We start from the raw sequence: 20,438 nt of genomic DNA, 5'->3' as shown, positions 1-20,438 counted from the left end.
ACAGTACTAACTGTACCTGTTCACTGTAATGTAAGAAGTATCAGAAATGTGTCTCACGCTTTTTCAGTGACCTGAAGTTCTGCCATCATAAGCAGTTCTTGGGCTAAAAAGACATTGTCCCAAATTAAAATGAAAATACATAAGAGATAGTATTAGCAAAATATTATTAGCAGTAATAGTTAATTTTTATAATTATTTGGAAGTTAGTTGCAAGTAATTATCTCACTAAAGCATCAAATTAACATTGGTATTATTATTTTATCCCTTTTACAAATGAGAAAGCAGGTTCATTACAGTAGAATAATTTGCCCAAGGCCACACAGGTAAGAAGGTGGCAGCGAGTCACAGAACCACCTGCAGCACAAGACCAAGATTCCCTTCTGCTCTTCTCCAGTCCTGTCCACTGCGTTTGATGATCACAGTGGATTTCTAGAGATTGCTAGGACAATCAAGTTGGTTCTCATTTTATTCCCAGAAGTCAAAGGGCATGTATTGAAAGTTAAACACAAGCAACAGGAACACATACTGTAACCCCCCAACCCTAACCTCATGTTCCACTAGGATTAATGCTCGCCAAGGGCAGATGTAGGTATAGATAAAGGGAAAAATCACTCCCAAAGCCTAGGTCACTGATTGGGTACAGCAAGTCAGCATGGGAGCTGGGGTAACAGGATCTCCCATGATGAATTGCCAAATGAGAAAACAGCAAGATGAAGTAAGGTGTTTGTAAAGTGACACAAATCGTAAAGCCATCCATGACCAAACCCCCTTTGCCATGTGTGTGTGTGGATGTTTGTATATGATTATATGAGCATCAAGGAAGGTATGAAATTTTAATAGAAGTCCGTTTAAATGTAAAATATGTGTGTATGCATAAAAAGAAGTATAATGATAACGGTGATTATCTCAGAATAATAGAATTTTAAATAATTTTTACTTTTTTGAATTGAGTGGATTTTTTATAGTAAGAGTAAGCAGAATAATCAGAGTAAATCAGAAAGAAATATTTTTATTGTGATAAGTTAAGAATAGTCATCAGCAAAATGTGACACAAAGACTTCTCTGTAGGTAATTTCTAAATGAAGTTACCAGGATTCCCCTCCCCCATTAAAAACCCATTCCAATTGAATGGTACTTTTTCTCTGTAAATATGTTCTTTTTTTTTTTTTCCTTTATTATTTTTTTTTTTCTTGAGATGGAGTTTCGCTCTTCTTGCCCAGGCTGGAGTGTAATGGCGCAATCTTGGCTCACCACAACCTCTGTCTCCCGGGTTCAAGTGATTCTCCTGTCTCAGCCTCCTGAGTAGTTGGGATCACAGGCGTGTGCCACCATGCCTGGCTAATTTTGTATTTTTAGTAGAGATGGGGTTTCTGCATGTTGGTTAGGCTGGTCTCAAACTCTAGACCTCAGATAATCCACCCACCTTGGCCTCCCAAAGTGCTGAGATTATAGGCGTGAGCCATCGCACCTGGCTGCTCATATTTTTTTTTTAAACTTTGGCCCAGGCTGAAAGAAAGTGAAAGCACTCAATGTCCAGTGTCACGGGCCTATCCAGTCAATAACTTGAGTATTGAAAACTGCCTCTTTTCTGCGAAAAGTTCTAGAATGTAATTGATTTCTAACCTCCTGACTTCTTGTTATTCATCTCTGCAGCACAAAAGCTACATCGAATACACAAAGACTCTGCCACTGACCCCAGCACCAGAAATCTTTGGGATGAATGCCAATGCAGATATCACTAAGGATCAGTCAGAAACTCAACTGCTATTTGATAACATTCTTCTTACACAGGTGTGTGATCTGTATAGGAGCTAGCTTCTGAGGCCTGGGAAGGATGCTTCCCAGGCACATGTGCCAACACTGAACAGGCTTCCTTACACAATTCTGTTCAAGTGGAGAAACATTTAAAGGAAAAGACAAAAATACATAACTTAAATAAGGATTTGAACACTAAGTACATGAAATTGTGAGGTTTTTTTTTTTTTTCATCAATCTTTTTTTGGGAACCAAAACATGTTCTTTAAGTATCATTCTGCTTCTAGGAGTTTCATTTTGCCTTTCTTGCCCTACCTAAATACATCATACATTATGTCCTTTTTAAATGTATTTAAAGAGGAAGAAGAATTTCAAAGATACTTGGGAAGCAGTTTGATGAGAGAATTCATCTAAAATTTTACCTATTTTATTTTCCAGTCCGCTAGTATTTCAACAGTTGTTCTAGAACATTTAACCTGATTTACATGGACACAGTTTCATTCACACTAATATTTTATCAGATTTAAATTAGTATAACATTTAAAATATGGTTGCAATAGTAAGTACAAAATGAATTTAAAAGGGTAGGAGAAGAATTTGTAGGTGCAGCTCTCCTGGAGAGTGCAAGCGTATTGGGGTGTGGGAAAGCAATCTGCAAAGACACCAAAATTTAGCTGCCATGAACACAGGTCAGTACATTTTAAGGAAAAACATTTGCTAATCTTGCTTGTCTATTAAGAGAGAGATTGGGTTTATCACAATTCAGAGGTAGAGATACCAGAACTGCAGAGCTTGGAGGGCGAGTTAATGAGGACAAGACTTTTTGTATTTAACTAATTTATCTTGGAAGAAATAAAAGAGGAAGCTATCTTGTATTGTTATTCCTTTAAAAAATATGCTCCGTTGTTAATTTAATTTGTTTTTGAAAGGAAATTAGTCCAAATGGCAAGAGTACCCATAATGATTCAATAAAATTTTGATGAATTAAGGAAGAATAATCAGTCATGCAAGTTATCCTATTAGCTGAATTGTAACTAATCTTTTTTTATGGCATCTCAGAGTAAAAATGACAACAGTTAATACTTTTGTATAGTGCTTACTCTGTGCTAGTGCTGTTCTAAGTGCTATTATGTATAACAATGCAATGCTAATGACAATCCTATGAAGTAGGGTCTAACTATGACTATTCCCATTTTACAGTGAGAAAAGTGAGGCACAGAAAGATTAAGTAGTTTGCCCAAAGTCAGCTAGGATGATTTCAAATCAGGACTCAAAACCAAGCAGTCTGGCTCCTACCAGTTTGGCTTCGGAACCTTGTGTTCTAAACCACTATGCCATATTCTCTTTCCAGATTCTGAAAGTGGGATGAGAACTAGAAGGCAGATAGCCAGAGATTCTTAAAAAGCTAAAAATTAGAAGGATAATGTGGTGTGCTATTACAAACGGAAGAGTCCATGCAACTCCTATCTCTGGTCTACCCTACTATGACATTTTCTAATAAGGGAAAAGGAACAAAGACTGTTTTTACATCCATTTTAGATATTGATAGCACTAAAATCAGTTATTGCCTGGGCATAAAAGTATATGTGCAAACATGAATGAGTAGCTCTTTAGGAGCATTAGATTGCATGTAATACACAACAGTCTGACAGCAGGACATTTACAGTGTCCTTTGGCTTTACTTAAACTTGATGAGGAGTGCCACATTACAGCATACGTAAAACAGTGGGGTCATTCCAACAGAAAATGACTCCGAACCAAACAAATACGTTTAAATACACAAGGGGTATCTTTTCAGCATATAATTAAACATTATATGTTTAATCCTCAAACTCAGGTTGGCAAATACAGTTACAGTAGTGGGTAAGCAGTGGTTCAGTGATTCTAGATTGGGTTTATCACAGTTCAGAGGTAAAGAGACCAGAACTGCAGAGCCTGGAGAGCGAGTTAATGATGACAAGACTTTTTGTATTTAACTAATTTATCTTGGAAGAAATAAAAGAGGAAGCTATCAGAGCGAAGAAGTTTGCTTGTGCAGAGCTCCTTTGTTTGTGGTTAATGGCCACACACTATTTAGAATAGGAAAATTGTTTCAACTGAGAATATTATAAAACTAGGTAACAGTCTAGGATCTCTGAAAAGGTTAAACTTTCTGATGTCTCTGAAAATGAATTCCACTTATCTTTCAGAGGAAAATAACCCTTAGAAGATTCCAAATGTTATTTGTGATAACTCTAAAGAAAGATGGTAAAGAGGAAAAAGCTAAGATAAATAATTATAAATAAATAGGACCCAATTGCTCTTAATTCTCAGTATCAGTTGGATATTACTTTCAAAAACCTATTACCCAATCATGTGATCTTTGTGTGTGAGAAATAGGGAAAGGGAATGTTTGTGTTACTAAATCATTTTTTTACACTTTTTTAAGAACTATAGACCTGGATTTGGCTTTTTTGCAGAGGCACAGCTCTTGTTAGAATATGGGAATATTTTAATGAGTTTTTACTGCCTTTTATGCACACCAAAATACTACTGGAAATCAGCATATGATTCTTTAAATATAATGGAATTAGATATTTCATTAGTTTTAGCCAAATACTCACTTTTTGTTTTCTATGATTTTTTTTAATATTTTGTTGTAAACCTGGTACTATGGAATCATAATAAAGGATTATTATATGAGAATCTCTTTTTTTTTAATAGCACATAATTAAAACGTACCAACATGTAATTATTTTGTTGTGTAACTGTATAGGATATTATGGTGCTGTGTGGTAAGTAGTGTTAAAAGTCACAGTAGAGGCCGGGTGCGGTGGCTCACACCTATAATCCCAGCACTTTGGGAGGCCGAGGCAGGCAGATCACCTGAGGCCAGGAGTTTGAGACCAGCCTGGCCAACATGGTGAAACCCTATCTCTACTAAAAATACAAAAATTAGCCAGGTGTGGTAGCTGGCGCCTATAATCCCAGCTATTTGGGAGACTGAAGCAGGAGAAGTGCTTTAACCCGGGAGGCAGAGGTTGCAGTGAACGGGAATCGTGCCACTGCACTCCAGCCTGGGCAACAGAGTGAGACTCCATCTCAAAAAAAAAAAAAAAAAAAAAAAAGTCAGAGTAGAAACTTAGGTAAAAATAATTAATATTAAAAAAAGAAAATAGTTAATATTTTCAGAATCAATTTTGAGTATACTAATATTTATAGTATAGAAACCAGGAAACAAAATCTAAAAAAAAAAGACTAAACACAATTTCCTTGGACTGGTAAAACATGAGATATATTTATTTATATTCTAATAGTACTTGTTTTCTCTCAACACACACCCCATATTCATTTGTCCTGAGGATTTAATTTTTTTTTCAGAAAATATGGATTTATTTACACAATGCCACCATAAATATAAAAAACAAAAATGGAACTGAAATTCTCCTTCCTTGCTTCCAACGTGAATCACTAAAGTCTGTCTTTCTTCCATAACTCTTCCAGCTGCTTGGAGGAGATGAGCTTATTTTCTTTGTTCTCCTGGTTCAAGGGGAAAACTATATCTCTGCTTTTGGCAACCAGTAGACACCAGAGTTATTAGCAAATATATTTTGTGGCCTGCTTTCTCAAAGCAAGATGAGATTTCCCCCATCTGGGTTTTAATGCCCACCATCGCTTGGCCACTCCACCAATGCAATGCTTTTTCTTCCACTATCTGCAGCATCTGCAACTCCCCCTGTACCCAGGCAGCCAAGCGTACAGCTTATTTGCTTTCTGCAGATCCTCGTTTGCCTCTGAACACATTACATGCCCTTCTTCCTCCTCTCTAATAAGAGTTTTCCCTTGAAAATCCATCCCCCTGCCTGTTATCATCACTTTAATAAATTTTGTGTGGAGAGGGATCATGGATAAAATAGAGAGCAATGTTCTTTCTTATAAAGATTTACCTTAGGATTTTTCATATTCTGCTATTCTTAGACCTTTATGAGGATTTTTGAGTTATAGTTTGGATTCTTCATAGTCTCGTTCAGCAGGTGCTGGTGCAAAATCATCAGATGAAGTAGTGAATGAGGTTGCTAGTGACATCTTGGGCAAACTTCCAAACAACTTCGACGTCGAGGCTGCCATGAGGAGATACCCAACAACTTATACTCAGAGCATGAATACTGTACTTGTCCAAGAGATGGGACGGTTCAATAGGTTACTGAAGACCATAAGAGATTCATGCATAAATATTCAAAAAGCAATCAAGGTAAGGTGAAAAACACCCAAAAAACCCATTAAATTATATATAGCATTCATTTATTTAGCAAATATTTGTTTAGCACAAATACTGTGTAAGCACTATTTTGGGTTCTGGGGATAGATAAGGTTAGAAAATAATTCTTGCCCTTGAGGAGCTTATAGACTTCTGAGAGTGAGAGTTAATAAACAGGGAAACAGGTATAGAGGATGTTAGATAGGGATAGGACCCTGGATTGGATATATGCTAAGGAGACACAATGTGGTAAGGAATGAGCCCTTGCCCTCATAAAGCACATTTTTTCATTTATTATTATTATTTTTTTAGAGATGGGGTCTCACCCAGGCTGGAGTATAGTGATGTGATTACTGCTCACTGCAGCCTTGAACCCCTGGGCTCAAGAATTCATTTGCCTAACCTTCCTGAGTAGCTGGGACTAGAGGTGTGAGCCACCAAACCTGGCTAATTTATTTTATTTTATTTTATTTATTTTTTTTTAATTTTATTTATTTTATTTTATTTTATTTTTTTTAGAGAGATAGGGTCTTGCCATCCTGCTCAGGCTGGTTTTGAACTCCTGGGCTCAAGTGATACTCCTGCCTTGGCCTCCCAAAGTGCAGGGATTATAGGTGTGAGCCACCAACTCCTGGCCCAAGCTCAAATTTTAGTGAGGGAGGCAAACTGAAAAATAAACTGGCCAAGTGTGGTGGCTCATGCCTGTAATCCTAGTACTTTGGGAGGGCACAGTGGGAGGATTGCTTGAGCTCAGGAGTTTGAGAACTTCCTTGGCAACACAGCAAGACCTTGTCTCTTCTGAAAAACAAACAAACAAAAAAATGCTGGGCATGGTGGTACATGCTACTCAGGAGGCTGAGACAGGAGGATCGCTGGAGCCTGGGAGGTTAAGGCTGCAGTAGGCTACGATCCTACCCAGCCGAGGCAACAGAGTGAGACCCTGTGTCAAAATAAAAGTAAACAAATACATATAAATTTTGGTAAGTGATAAGTTTTATGGAGAAAAATTAAACAAGATTAGGAAGTAGAGAATGATAGGTGAGAAGTTCTCTTAGGTTGGGTCAAGTCCCTCTGAGGAATGACTCTTGGAGAGAGACCTAAATTATGTTAAGGGGCAATCCATGGAACGTTTCAGGGAAGAGCATTTCAGGCAGAGGGTATAACACAAGTGTAAAGTCAAGAGAAAACAAGCTGGGCGTGGTCCAGGAACACAAGTAGGAGGTCTGATTGGCTAGAGTAGAGTGAGCATGAGACAGACACTACTACTAGAGAGAAGACACCAGAGGCTGGATTGTGATGGTGTTAGCCATAGTTAGGATCTGAAATTTTGTTTTATTTTAAAGTATAAATATAAAGAGAAGCCTTCAGAGGGTTTTAAGCATTGAAGTGAAATGACCCATTTTGCATTTTTAAAAATTTGCTCTAATCACTGCTGAAAGGATTATAGCAGTACAGACAGAGACCAATGATACGACTGAGAAATCCAGCTGAACTGGTCTCTTGTAGTAGCATTGGAGGCAGAGGGAGGTGGCTGCTTATGAGTTATTACTGAAAGAAGAGTCTACTAGGCTGGCTGAAAATTAATGTGGGTGTGAGCAAGAGAGTAGTCAATGATAACTCCTAAATGTTTGGCCTAAGCAAGTGCAAAGTCTGGGCAAGGAACAGATTTGATGTAAAAAATCAAGAATTATATTTTGGTCATATTAATTTTGAAATGCCTGGTAGACTCAATGGGAAGGTTGAGTTGTTAGATACCTGATTTAGAGTTCAAGAGGGAAGTCAAGTCTGGAGATAAATTTCAGAGTCTGCATCACGTTGATTATATTTGAAAATAAAATGTATAAATTATCTCAAATATTTTGGTAGTACTGATGAGCATTTTTCGGTGGCAAGCAAGTCTATGCAAACCTATCCACAAAGGCCGAGAAACTGAGAGGGCAAAGAAAGAAGCTGAACAAATCCAGTTTCTCAGAAAGGAACATTTAATAGTGACTTACGAACAGAAGTCATAATGTTCAGGCAGCCGTGAGAGGGGATGGTGGGTCCTTACAGCTTTACCCCCTAGACCCAGGGCCGATGCATCATGGGGAAGGAATGTGTAGGACAATTGAAGATGATCCCTCAGGGAAAGCAATAATGCTATGTGAATCTGCCCAGTGGCACAGTTTAATGTCAAGGTTATTTTGACCTAAGGGTAGGATTTATGGTAACAGTGGATAAAGTAGAAATCTTAAAGGCATTCTCAACACAGGGGTTAATGAGATGCCAACATGGCAGATTGGCATCCAAGATGGAGTTGCTTTATTCTCCACAAGCATAGATTACTTTGAAGCATCAATTTCTTTCCCGCAACTCATATGAACTACTTATAATGCCCTTTCTCATGCTGTTCTTTCATCTTTCTCTTCATATTTCACTAATTTGAGGAAGAAAATGTTTCAAATTTGAAAAACCTAACTTGACATGGTATCTGTGGCCAATGTAGCAATGTAAGTCCTTATATTAAACTCATTTCTTTTTCCAATATCTCAGTGAAATGACACAATCTAACTGGGACAATTTTATATCACATTCTCTAGTATAATGCTAAAACCAGGTGTATTTTTAATGACAATATCTAATACATAAGACAAAATCTATTTCTTACAGTTACACAAAAGTAAATTATGACAATAAATTCAGCAAACATGTTGAACCTATATATTTGTAAAAGATCAAAGTTCTACTAAAACTTAAAAGTTCAATATTATAAAAATGTCAAAGAATTGCAATTATAGAAGGATTCAATTTTAGTTGACCCAGGATTACAGCAAATATTTAAATACTTAACAGTATTCGCTGCTGGCAGGTCAGTCATCAGGAATTCTCATCTGTGTTATTGGAAATGTAAATTGTTGAACCTCTTTGAAGTACAACTTGGTAATACCAGTAGAAATGTTAAATCTTCTTTATCCTAAATATATATATGTTTATATGTGCACATATATGCAAAGCTATAAGCACAGGAATGGTCAGCACTGCATTGTTTCAATAAGTGATTAACCTTAAATATTATCCAGTGGTTGCATGAAATGCCCATCAATTAAGAGTAAGATAGTTTTATAGTTGCCGATGTGGAAAGATGCCAAGACATATTGATAAATGAAAAAAGGTGTATAACTTTATGTATTGTTTGACTCAATTTGTGAGTTCTTAAAAATATGCATATTCTCTGTAAAATTATATTCTCCTGAATTTGCCATATTTGCCTTATCATTTACCCTCTGCTTCTCTATATATAAAAGACATATATATTTATAATATACATTAAAGATATATAATATATATAAAGATATATATATACCCATATATAAATGTTTTCTGAATTATTTGAGAATAGTGGTTGCTTATACCCCTTTATCTCAATACTTTAAGGTATACTTTCTAAAAACAAGAATACTTTTTATAATATCATAATACAATTATCAAATTTAAGAATAAAAACCTAAATATAATATTTTTATCTAATCAGCAATCAAACATTTCTATTTTTCAATCATGCAAATTCTGTCTTTTCTAGCGAAATCTATTCTGACACAGATTTCAGACCAGGATCAAACATTTCATTCGGTTGCCATGTTTCTTTACCTTCTTTATTCCAAGACAGTTTCTCAGCCTTTCTTTATGTTTGATAATATTGACATTTTTTAAGAATACAGAGCAATCATTTTATAAAATGTCCTGTGTTACTTTTTAAATGAAATAAAAAACTAATTGGAAGTTTTTAAAAAGTAAAACAATGAACAAAAGAAATTACACATTATAATTATGGGATAAAGCTGAAGTTATACCCAAGAAAATGTATAGTATTAACTTTATTTTTAATTTAATTATTAAACAAGAAAGATTAAAAAGAAGTGAATTATTTGGCTTAAGAGATAAGAAAAAGGATATCCTGTAAGTCCAGTACTAGAATAAATAAATTTTAAATGCTAAAACTGAACAAAAAAAAAGGAGGAAATTTTGAGGAGGAGTAAAGGTATAGAAGTGTTGAACAACTCCATTTACAAGTTGAGCTAATTGGTGTATATGGAACACTGACTCCCACAAGAGTATAATATACTTTTCTTTTCGAATCAACATGGAACATTTACAAATATTGACTATATAAAAACCATAAAACAAGTCTCAATAAATTAAAAGGTCTGAGATCATCAGTCTATATTCTCTGATCAGAGAAGAATTAAGCTAGAAATGAATAACAAAAGCACAATGAGAAATATCCATATATTTGGAAATTCAGTAAAATACTTCTTAATAACTCACAGCTTAAAAAATTTAAATGAAAATTTAATAATAATTTCTATTAAATTAGAGTGAACAAATATAAACATGCCAAAAATTGGAGAATGCAGCTTCAAATATATGTTAGAAAAACAAAAAGCATAATAAAATAAAAACAAATTAATGAAATAGAAAACAAACATAATAGACTCAACAAAGCCAAATGGTCATTATTTTAAGACTAATAGAAGCGACAAAGCAAAAAGAGAAGTAACCAAAAACTAATATCAACAATGGAAATGAAGTCATCAAAATAGACACTATAAGAGATCTGAAGATGACATCATGGAAACATTATGCCAATACATTTTGATTATTTATTTCTTATTTTTGTGGCTATATAGTAGATGTATATATTTATGGGATACATGAGATATTTTCATATAGGCATACAATGAATAATAATCACATCAGGGTAAATGGGGTATCGATCACCTCAAACATAGATCCTTTGTGTTATAAACAATGAATTACTCTCTTTTAGTTATTTTTAAATGTGCACTTAAGTTACTGACTGTAGTTACTCTGTTGTGCCATCCAATACTAGATCTCCTTCATTCTTTAAAATATTCGTTAACCATCCCTACTATTAACCCTACTACCACTACTATCCAGCATCTGGTAGCCATCATTCTACTCTCTAACTCCATGAGTTCAATTGTTTTAATATTTAGCTTCCGTGGCCCGTGCACGGTAGCTCATGCCTGTAATCCCAGCACTTTGGGAAGTGGAGGCCAGTGGATCACCTGAGGTCAGGAGTTTGAGACCAGCATGGCCAACAGGGCGAAACCCCGTCTGTACTAAAAATACAAAAATTGGCCAAGCATGGTGGGAGATGCCTGTAATCCCAGCTATTTGGGAGGCTGAGGCAGGCGGATTGCTTGAACCAGGAAGGCGGAGGTCGCAGTGAGCCAAGATTGTGCGACTGCACTCCAGCCTGGGTGACAGAGCAAGACTCTGTCTCAAAAAAAAAACAATAACTCCCACAAGTTAAATGAGAGCATGCAAAGTTTGTCATTTAGGGCCTGTCTTTTTTCGCTTAATATAATGATCTCCAGTTCCATCCATTTTGTTGCAAATGACAGGATCTCATTATTTTTTATGACTGAATAGTACACTGTTGTGTGTAAGTACCATGTTTTCTTTATCTGTTCCTTTGTTGATGGACACAGGTTGCTTTCATATCTTGGCTATTGTGAGTAGTGCTTCTATAAACATGGGAGTGCAGATATATCTTCAATATACTGATTTCCTTTCTTTTGGATACATACCTGGCAGTAGGATTGCTGGATCGTACGGTAGCTCTCGTTTTAGTTTTTTGAGGAACCTCCAAACTGTTCTCCACAGTGGTTGTACTAATTCACATCCTCACCAACAGTGTACAAGCGTTCCCTTTTCTCCACATTCTCACCTGCATTTGTTACTGCCTGTCTTTTGGATATAAGCCATTTTAACTCAGGTGAGATGATATCTTATTACAGTTTTGATTTGGGTTTCTCTGATGATCAGTGACATTGAGCACCTTTCCATATGCCTGTTTGCCATTTGTATGTCTTCTTTTGAGAAATGTCTATTCAGATATTTTGCCCATTTTAAAATTGGATTATTAGAGTTTTTCCCACAGAGTTGTTTGACCACCTTATATATTCTGGTTCTCAATCCCTTATCATACAGGTAGTTTGCAAATATTTTCTCCCATTCTGTGGGTTTTCTATTCATTTTATTGATTGCTGCTTTTGCTGCGTACAAGCTTTTTAACTGGTGTGATCCCATTTGTCTACTTTTGCTTTGTTTGCCTGTGCTTGTGGAGTATTACTCAAGGAATCTTTACCCAATCCAAAATCCTGGAGAGTTTCTTCAGTGTTTCTTCACAGTAGATTCATAGTTTGAGGTCGTAGATTTAAGCCTTTAATCTATTTTAATTTTTTTAATGTGGCAAGATGGGGGTCTGGTTTTACTTTTCTGCATATGAATATCCAGATTTCCCAGCACCATTTATTGAAGAGACTGTGTTTTCCCTAAAGTATGTTCTTGGCAACTTTGTCAAAAATGAGTAAGCTGTAGATGTATGGATTTATCTATAGTTCTCCTTTCTGTTCTGTTGGGCTGTGTGTCTGTTTTTATGCCAGTACCATGCTGTTTTGTTTATTATAGCTCTGTAGTATAATTTGAAATCAGATAATGTGATTCCTCCAGTTTTGATCATTTTACTCAGGATAGCTTTGGCTATTCTGGGTCTTATATGGTTCCATATAAATATTAGGACTTTTTTTCTATTTCTATAAAGAATGTCATAGGTATTTTGATGGGGGTTGCACTGAATCTGTAGACTGCTTTTGGCAGGATGAACATTTTAACAATATTGATTCTTCCAATCTATTGACATGGAATATCTTTCCATTTTATTGTGTCCTCTTCAATTTCTTTCACCAGCGTTTTATAGTTTTTATCATAGAGGTCTTCTTACTTCTTTGGTTAAGTCCTACGTATTTTATCTTTTTGTAGCTATTGTAAATGGGATTGCTTCTTGATTTCTTTTTCAGATTGTTCACTCTTGGCATATAGAGATGCTACTAATTTTTGTATGTTGATTTTATATCCTGTAACTTTACTGAATTTGTTTATCAATTCTAATAGTATTTTTGGTGGAGTCTTTAGGTTTTTCCAAATATAAGATCATATCAACTGCACACAAGGATAATTTGATTTCTTCCTTTCTGATTTGGATGTGCTTTATTTCTTTCCCTTGTCTGATTTCTCTAACTAGGACTTCCAGTACTATGTTGATAACAGTTGTGAAAGTGGACATCCTTGTTATGTTCCACATCTAAGAGGAAAGGCTATCAGCTTTTCTCCATGGAGTATGATACTAGCTGTGGGTCTGTCATATATGACTTTTAATAAGTTGATGTATGTTCCTTCTATACCCAGTTTTTAAGTATTTTTTAATCATTAAGTGCTGTTGAATTTTATCAAATGCTTTTTCAGCATAAATTGAAATTATTATATAGTTTTTGTCCTTCATTCTGTTGATATGATGTATCACATTGACTAATTTGTGTATGTTGAATCATTCTTGCATTCTTGGGATAAATCCCACTTGGTCATGATGAATGTATTATTGAATTTAGTTTGCTAGTATTTTGTTCAAGATTTTTGCATCAGTGTTCATCAGGGATATTGGCCTGTAGATTTTTTTTTTCCTGTAGTTTTCTTTGTTTGATATGTCTTTGTCTGGTTTTGGTAAAAGTAATACAGGTCTCATGGAATAAGTTTGTAAGTATTCCCTCCACCTCTGTTTTTCAGAATAGCTTGAGTAGGATTGGTACTAATTCTTCTTTAAATGTTTGGTAGAATTCAGTACTGAAGCTATCAGGTCCTGGGTTTTCTTTGCTGGGAGACCCTTTATTATGGTTTTAATCTTATTACTTGTTATCGGTCTGTTCAGGTTTTAGATATCCTCATGATCCAATCCTGGTAGGTTGTATGTTTCTAGGAATTTCTCCATTTCTTCTAGGTTTTCCAGTTTATTGGTATAATAAATTGCTAATAGTAAGCACTAATGATCCTTTGAATTTACGTGGCATTTATTGTAATGTCTCCTTTTTCATCTCTGATTTTATTTATTTTGGTCTTCTCTCTTTTATTTTCTTAATGTGTCTGAAGGTTTGTTGATTTTGTTTATCTTTTCATAAAACCAACTTTTCATTTTGTTGATTATCTACTTTCTCCATTTCATTTTTTCTGCTCTGATTTTTATTATTTCTTTTCTTATATTAATTTTGGGTTTATTTGCTCTTTCTTCGCTAGTTCTTTAAGATATATCATTAGGGAGTTTATTTGAAGTTTTTCTACTTTTTTGATGTAGGCACTTATAACTATAAACATCCACCTCACTACTGTTTTCACTGTATCCTGTAGGTTTTTGCATGTTGTGTTTCCATTATCACGTGTTTCAAGAAAATTTTCAATTTCCTTTTTAATTTCTTCATTGATTCACTGGTCTTCAGGAGAATATTGTTTAATTTTCATGTATTTGTATAGTTTCCAAAATTCCTCTTGTAATTGATTTCTTCCTTTATTCCATGTAGTCAGAGAGGATACTTGATATTATTTCATTTTTTGGATATTTTGAAACTTTTTTTGTGGCTTAACATGTGAATGATCCATGTGCTGAGTAAGAAGCATGTGTATTCTGCAGCTACTGGATGAGATGTTCTGTAAATATCTATTAGGACCATTTGATCTGTGGTGCAGTTTAAGTCTGATGTTTCTTTGTTGATTTTCTGTCTGGATGGTCTGTCCAATGCTAAAAGTACAGTGTTGAAGTCTCCAGCTACTATTTTTATTGGTGTCTATGTCTCTCTTTGACTGTAATAGTTGCTTTATCTTGGTTTTTCAGTGTTGGATGCATATGTATTTAAAATTGTTATATCCTCTTGTTGAATTGACCACCTTATCATTATATAATGGCTTTCTTGGTCTGTTTTTGTAGTTTTTGCCTTGAAATCTACTTTGTCTGATATAAGTATAGCTACTCCTGCTCTTTTATGGTTTGTATTGGCATGGAATATCTTTATTCTTTTATTTTCAGTCTATATGTATCTTTGTAGGTGAAGTGTATTTCTTATGGGCAACAGATCAGTGGGTCTTGTTTTTTAAAAAAATTCATTCAGCCACTCTATGTGTTTTGATTGAAAAGTTTAGTCCATTTACATTCAACGTTATTGATAAGTAAGTACTTACTCCCACCGTTTTGTTATTTTCTGGTTTTCTCTTCCTTTCCTTCCTCTCCTTCTCTTAGTGAAGGTGATTTTTCTCTGGTAGTATGTTTCAACTTCTTGCTTTTTATTTTTTGTGGATTTATTATATGTTTTTTGATTAGAAGTTACCATGAGGCTTGCAGATAATATCTTGTAACCCATTATTTTAAACTGATGACAATTTAAAACTGATTGCATAAACAAAGAAACAAGCAAAGAGAAACCTAATAAAAACTCTACACTTTACCTTCATGCCTCCTGCTTTTTAACTTTTTGTTTTTCCTATTTATATCCTATTATACTGTCTGTGTCTTGAAAAGTTGTTGTAGTTATTATTTTTGATTTGTTCATCTTTTAGTCTTTCTCCTCAAGATATGAGTAGTATACACACCACACTTACAGTGTTACAATATTCTGTTTTTCTGTGAACTTAGTATTACCCTGAGTTTTATACCTTCAGATAATTTCTTATTGCTCGTTTACATCCTTTTCTTTCAGGTTGTAGAACACCCTTTAGTATTTCTTATAGAACAAGTCTAGTGTGGATGAAATCCCTCAGCTTTTGTTTGTTTGGGAAAGTCTCTTTATTTCTCCTTTATATTTGAAGGATATTTTCACCAGTTATACTATTCTAGGGTAAAAGTTTTGTTCCTTCAGCACTTTAAATATGCCATGCCACTCTCTCCTGGCCTGTAAGGTTTCCACTGAAAAGTCTGCTGCCAGACATATTGGAGTTCCATTGTATGTTGTTTCTTTTATCTTACTGTTTTTAGGATCCTTTCTTTATTTTTTTTACCTTTGGGAGTTTGATTGTTAAATGCCTTGAAGTAGTCCTTTTTGGCTTAAATCTGCTTGGTGTTCTATAACCTTTTTGTACTTGAATATTGATATCATTCTCTAGGTTTAGGAAGTCCTTTGTTACTACTGCTTGAATAAACTTTCTTCCCATATATATCTCTCTTTACCTCTTCTTTAAGGCCAGTAAGTGTTAGATTTGCCCTTTTAAGGCTATTTTCTAGATCTTGTAGGTGTGCTTTCTTCTTTTTTCTTTTATCTCATCTTACTGTGTATTTTCAAATAGCCTGTCTTCTAGCTAACTAGTTGTTTCTTCTGCTTGATTAGTTCTGCTGTTAAGAGACTCTGATGCATTATTCAGCATAATAATTGCATTTTTTAGCTCCAGAATTTCTGCTTCTTTTTAAAAATCTCAATCTCTTTGTTAAATTTATCTCATAGGATTCTGGATTCCTTCTCGGTGTTATTTGGAATCTTTTTTTGCATTTCCTCAAAACGGTTATTTGAATTCTCCGTCTGAAAGGTCACATATCTCTGTATCTCCAGGATTAGTCACTGGTGCCTTATTTAGTTTATTTGGTAAGGTCATGTTTTCTATATGGTCTTATTTTTTATTTTATTTTATTTTTTGCTACCCAGACACTATTCATTATCCTAGATGGTCTTGATGCTTGTGGATGTTTGTCAGTATGTGGGCACTGATAAGTATTTACTGTAGTCTTTGCAGTCTGGGCTTGTTTGTACCCATGCTTCTTGGGAAGGCTCTCCAGATATTTGAAGGGACTTGGATGTTGTGATCTAAGTTTTTGGTCACTGCAGCTGTATCTGCTTTAGGGGGCACTAGAAGCCCAGTAACACTGTAGCTGTTTCAGACTCATGGAGATACTGCCTTGGTGGTCTTGGATAAGGTTCAGAAGATTTCTCTAAATTATAAAGGAAAGAGTCTTGTTCCCTTCTCTTTGTTTCTCATAAACACATAGACTCTCTCTCTCTCTGTGCTGAGCTGCTTGAAGCTTGGGGAGGGATGCCAAAAGCACCCATATGGCCACCAACATTGAGACTGTGCTGGGTCAGACCTGAAACCAGCACAGCAGGGGTCTCATCCAAAGCCTGTTGTAACCACTCCCTGGCTACTGTCTATGTTTGCTCAAGGTCCTGGGGCTCTACAATCAGCAGGTGGCAAAGCCAGCCAGGCTTATGTCCTTCCTTTCACAGCAGTCAGTTCCCCTGGGCCCTGGACCAGTCCAGAGATGCTGCCTCGGAGTCAGAGCCTACAGCCTGAAACCTTAATACTTCACCTGGTGCTCTGTTCTACTGCTGCTGAGCTGGCACCCAAACCATAAGACAAAGCTATTCTCAAACCCAGTTGTGTTGTCTTCTTTCCCCTTTCCACAGGCAGAGGAGCCTCCCCCTGTAGCTACCATCACCACAGGTTCACAGGGAGTACTGCCACGCTGCTGCTGATCTTCACTCAAGGCCCAAGGGGTCTTCAGCCACCTTGTGGTGAATGTTGCCGGTCAAAGTTAGTCTGTGATTTAATAGCTACCAAGTAGCCAAGTATTGATTAAGAAGATTTTTCTATTAAAATTTGGTTAGATCAGGTGCAGGTGCAGTGGCTCACGCCTATAATCCCAGCACTTTGGGAGGCCGAGACAGGAGGATTGCTTGAGGCCAGGAGTTGGAGAGCAGCATGGTCAACATAGTGAGACATCATCTCTATAATTTTTTTTTTTTTTTTTTAGACAGGGTCTCACTTTGTCACCCAGGCTGGAGTGCAGTGGCACAATCTTGGCTCACTGCAGCCTCACCCTCCCAGGTTCAAGTGATCCCCTTGCCTCAGTTCCCCAAGTAGCTGGGACTAAAGACCTGCACCACCAACACCCAGCTAATTTTTGTATTTTTTGTAGAGACAGTGTTTCACCATGTTGCCCAGGCTAGTCTTAAACTCCTTTCCAGAAAGGCCATCCAGGAGCCAAGGCCTGGAATCAGGGACCCTAGGAGCCCTCTTGGTGTATACCCCACTGTAGGAGTAAAGCTGGTACCTAAGCTGCAAGTCAAAACCCCCTTTACTCTTCCCTGTGCTTTCCTCAAAAAAGAATCTCTTGGTAGCCGCCAAGGTGGGAATGTGCAGGGTCACACCTGAAGCCAGCATGGCGCTGAGTCTCAAGGCCCATGGTGTGTACTACCTGGCTACTGCTGCTTATTATTCACGGCCCAAGAGCTCCTTAGCCAGCAGGTGATGAATCCCGCCAGGAGTGGGCACTTCTCTTCAAGAGTGCAAGGTTCCTTTGTGACCCAATATGTGTCTAGAAATATTGTCCAGGAGTCAGGACTTAGAATGTGGGCCCCAGGACTGTTTCCGGTGCCCCATCCTACTGTGGCTGAACTGGCCCCCAAGTTGCAAGACAAAGTCCTCTTTACTCTTCCCTGTCCTCTCCTCAAGCAGTAGGAAGTAGTCTCTCCTGCAGCTGCAAGCTGTGCTGCCTGGGATTGGGAGAGGGGCGGCGCAAGCACTCTGTTAGCCACCCTGGCAGGTGTCTCACTGGATGGCATGCCCCACAAGCCCCTAGCTCCGAGTCTAGCACAGGACTAGACCTTACCTAGGAATTGTAGTCCCTGTGGCCTAAGCTGCCTTTCAAGTTTATTTAGAACCCCAGAGCACTTTAGCTGGTGGTGGCAAGCCTTGCTGAAACTCAAGTTCCAACCGCTGGGGTGTGTGTTTCCCCTGTAGTTACGGTTGGTCTAAATGCTGCTTTTTTTTTTTTTTTTTTTTTGAGACGGAGTTTCACTCTTGTTGCCCAGGCTGGAGTGCAATGGTGCGATCTCCGGCTCACTGCAACCTCCGCCTCCTGGGTTCAAGCAATTCTCCTGCCTCAGTCTCCCGAACAGCTGGGATTACAGGCATGTGCCACCACAGCTGGCTAATTTTGTATTTTTAATAGAGACGGAGTTTCTCCATGTTGGTCAGGCTGGTGTCGAACTCCCAACCTCAGGTGATCCGCCCACCTCGGCCTCCCAAAGTGCTGGGATTACAGGGATTACAGGCGTGAGCCACTGCGCCCAGCCCTAAATGCTTCTTTCACAGGCATCAGCTGAGCTCTTCCTGGTGTTGCTATCTTCTGTGACAAGAAGGCACTGAGTTCCAGCACAGTCTCAATCACTGTGCCATCCCTCCCACAAGCGACAGATTCTCAGTGCCATACCGCCATTGCTGGCTGAGGGAGGAGGGGTGGCATCAGCAATTCCAGACTGGCTTTCCTGCCCTCTTCAGTGCCTCTTTCAGTGACTAAAAGTTAAAACTGGGTACTGTGGTCATTCACCTGATTTTTGGTTCTTATGAAGTTGCTTTTTTGTGTAGATAGCTGTTAGATTTGGTGTTCCTGCAGGGAGGATGATTTGTGGAGGCTTCTATTGGCCATCTTGCTCTGCCTCCCTTCTCAAACATTCCAATGCCAATACATTTAAAATGTAAATACATTTTAAAATGTAAATGAAATAGACAAATTCTTGCGAAAACATATGTTACCAAATTGATACAAGAAGAAATAAAAATCGGAATAATCTTTTTTATGTTTAGAAGTTGAATGCATAATTGAAAAACTTTACATGTTAGAAGCCTCTTCTGGTATCTGATAATTTGAGGTTGTCTGCTTCAAGCCTGTAATCCCAGCACTTTGGGAGGCCGAGACGGGTGGATCATGAGGTCAGGAGATCGAGACCATCCTGGCTAACACGGTGAAACCCCGTCTCTACTAAGAAATACAAAAAACTAGCCGGGCGAGGTGGCGGGCGCCTGTAGTCCCAGCTACTCGGGAGGCTGAGGCCGGAGAATGGCATGAACCCGGGAGGTGGAGCTTGCAGTGAGCTGAGATCCGGCCACTGCACTCCAGCCTGGGCTACAGAGCGAGACTCCGTCTCAAAAAAAAAAAAAAAAAAAAAAAAAAAGAATGGGACATTATCATGTTGAATGAACACAATAAGAATACTGGTAATGGTTGACTGTGGTCTTCAATGTAGGTTACCTGACTAGGCTGTTCGTTTAAGAAACATTCAGCTTGATTATGTATTTCTTCTTGACCTGCTTCTTCCTGTGTCCTTCCTGGAAGATAAAGGGCTGGCTCTAGTATTCTAGGAATTAAAAGGGAAAAGAAGCCCCAGGGAATCTGAGCATCCAGTATTCATGCATTCACTTAATCCCCCTGATTTCAGCATGGTAACTTTGGCCCTAACAGGGCCTGGCATTTCCCACTCTAGGGATTTCTGCATTTTCCTCTCCAGGCTGTATTCAAGGTAGGCAATGCGTAGTTTGTGGGGTGGGGGAGAAGATCTAGAATTCTGTTTTTTAAGCCAAGTTTTAATGATCTTTAACACTGCCCTACTCGCCCCACTTTCAGAAGTATCTAGGACCTTCATTCCCAAGATTTAGGGGTATTGTGCAGTGTATGTCTGGTTGATTCTTAGCTTTTCCCCCTGCCAATTTAGGATCAGGTTTCTTCTGTATGCTAAGTCTACTACCAGTGGTCCATATGTTTTCTAACTCCCACAATTGTGTTGTCATTTTCCCT

At 37.4% G+C, this 20,438-nt stretch overlaps 1 protein-coding gene across 1 annotated transcript in view; it reads left to right on the top strand.

The window, feature by feature from the left end:
• The window catches only part of DNAH7 (dynein axonemal heavy chain 7), a 340,485-nt gene that overhangs the window by 306,001 nt on the left and 14,046 nt on the right, over positions 1 to 20,438 (top strand). The window contains exons 60-61 of the mRNA XM_005573795.5: positions 1,654 to 1,791; positions 5,756 to 5,986. Coding sequence (XP_005573852.2) covers positions 1,654 to 1,791; positions 5,756 to 5,986 — 369 coding nt within the window. The remainder of the gene's footprint in view (positions 1 to 1,653; positions 1,792 to 5,755; positions 5,987 to 20,438) is intronic.

Source organism: Macaca fascicularis, chromosome 12, assembly GCF_037993035.2.
Source record: "Macaca fascicularis isolate 582-1 chromosome 12, T2T-MFA8v1.1".
Taxonomy (NCBI): Eukaryota; Metazoa; Chordata; class Mammalia; order Primates; family Cercopithecidae; genus Macaca; species Macaca fascicularis.
The sequence above is the reverse complement of the archived record's forward strand: the minus strand, read 5'-3'. Positions and strand labels throughout refer to the sequence as shown.